This window comes from Polyodon spathula, unplaced genomic scaffold (genome assembly GCF_017654505.1).
Source record: "Polyodon spathula isolate WHYD16114869_AA unplaced genomic scaffold, ASM1765450v1 scaffolds_1371, whole genome shotgun sequence".
NCBI classification, from domain to species: Eukaryota; Metazoa; Chordata; class Actinopteri; order Acipenseriformes; family Polyodontidae; genus Polyodon; species Polyodon spathula.
Window position 1 is genome coordinate 10001 of NW_024472851.1, and position 868 is coordinate 10868.

The window sequence follows — 868 nt, forward strand, 5'->3', positions numbered from 1 at the left end:
TCTCGCCCTCTGTAAGATTCCAGTACATGAACTAACCCGTTTACTGAGCCCGCCATGGTCTGACCAACGCGTTCCCAAAGAAACCGGGGCGGTTACACTAAACAGAATGGCGGGGCTAGGGGGACGAAGCTTTCCTGGTGTTAATATTACCACTGGCTCAACTCAAAGCCATGCCTATTTCAAATAACCCGATATAATACGAGCTTGGTAACGACCTTCCGAAACACCGATTTCAGACTTTAAACCAGGAAGCGTTACTGTTTACATCAATGACTGACAGAGCGCAAACCAATCACAAATTGGAACGGCAATGACCGACTACTCGTAAACCAATGAATGTTTTCTATATGCAGATGTTATTGTGTGGGCTGGGCTAGCCACGACCCGAGTTGAAATAAAGGAAACATACCCGATCTGTGGCTATATTTTAGTTTTCAATGGGTTTTTTAGTTCATTTTTCATTACCCTATATCATGGTCTTTATGAAAAATGTCCGGCACCAGGAACTTCATTTTAAACTGAACTCCCGTTAGACAGTAGGAAAAGTCTTTTACAACATAGCCTGGAATTTTCCCCATTAATAGATGTTGTAAAAACATGTATTTTTAAAATAGGTTTTATTCATTTTAGAGTATATATCAATATCACATATTATCAACTATAATAATAATAATAATAATAATAATAATAATTAATTATTATTACACTTCACTAGTCCTAATAATAATAATAATAATAATAATAATAATAATAATAATAATAATAATAGACACTACAAAAATACAACTGCAAACAGAAACACAAAGAATTTATCTTGAAGGTATTAATTAACATTATTTGAAATGTGTATATTTAGAATCGTATCAAA

General features: G+C 34.2%; 1 protein-coding gene across 1 annotated transcript in view; it reads right to left on the reverse strand.

Moving 5' to 3' along the window:
- pex11g (peroxisomal biogenesis factor 11 gamma) overlaps positions 1–312 on the reverse strand; it is a 3802-nt gene extending 3490 nt beyond the window's left edge. Inside the window, exon 1 of the mRNA XM_041242573.1 lies at positions 1–312. This exon is cut by the window's left edge and continues 7 nt beyond it. Within this exon, the coding sequence (XP_041098507.1) occupies positions 1–56 (56 nt within the window). The 5' untranslated portion in view covers positions 57–312.
- Between the last annotated feature and the right edge of the window lie 556 nt (positions 313–868).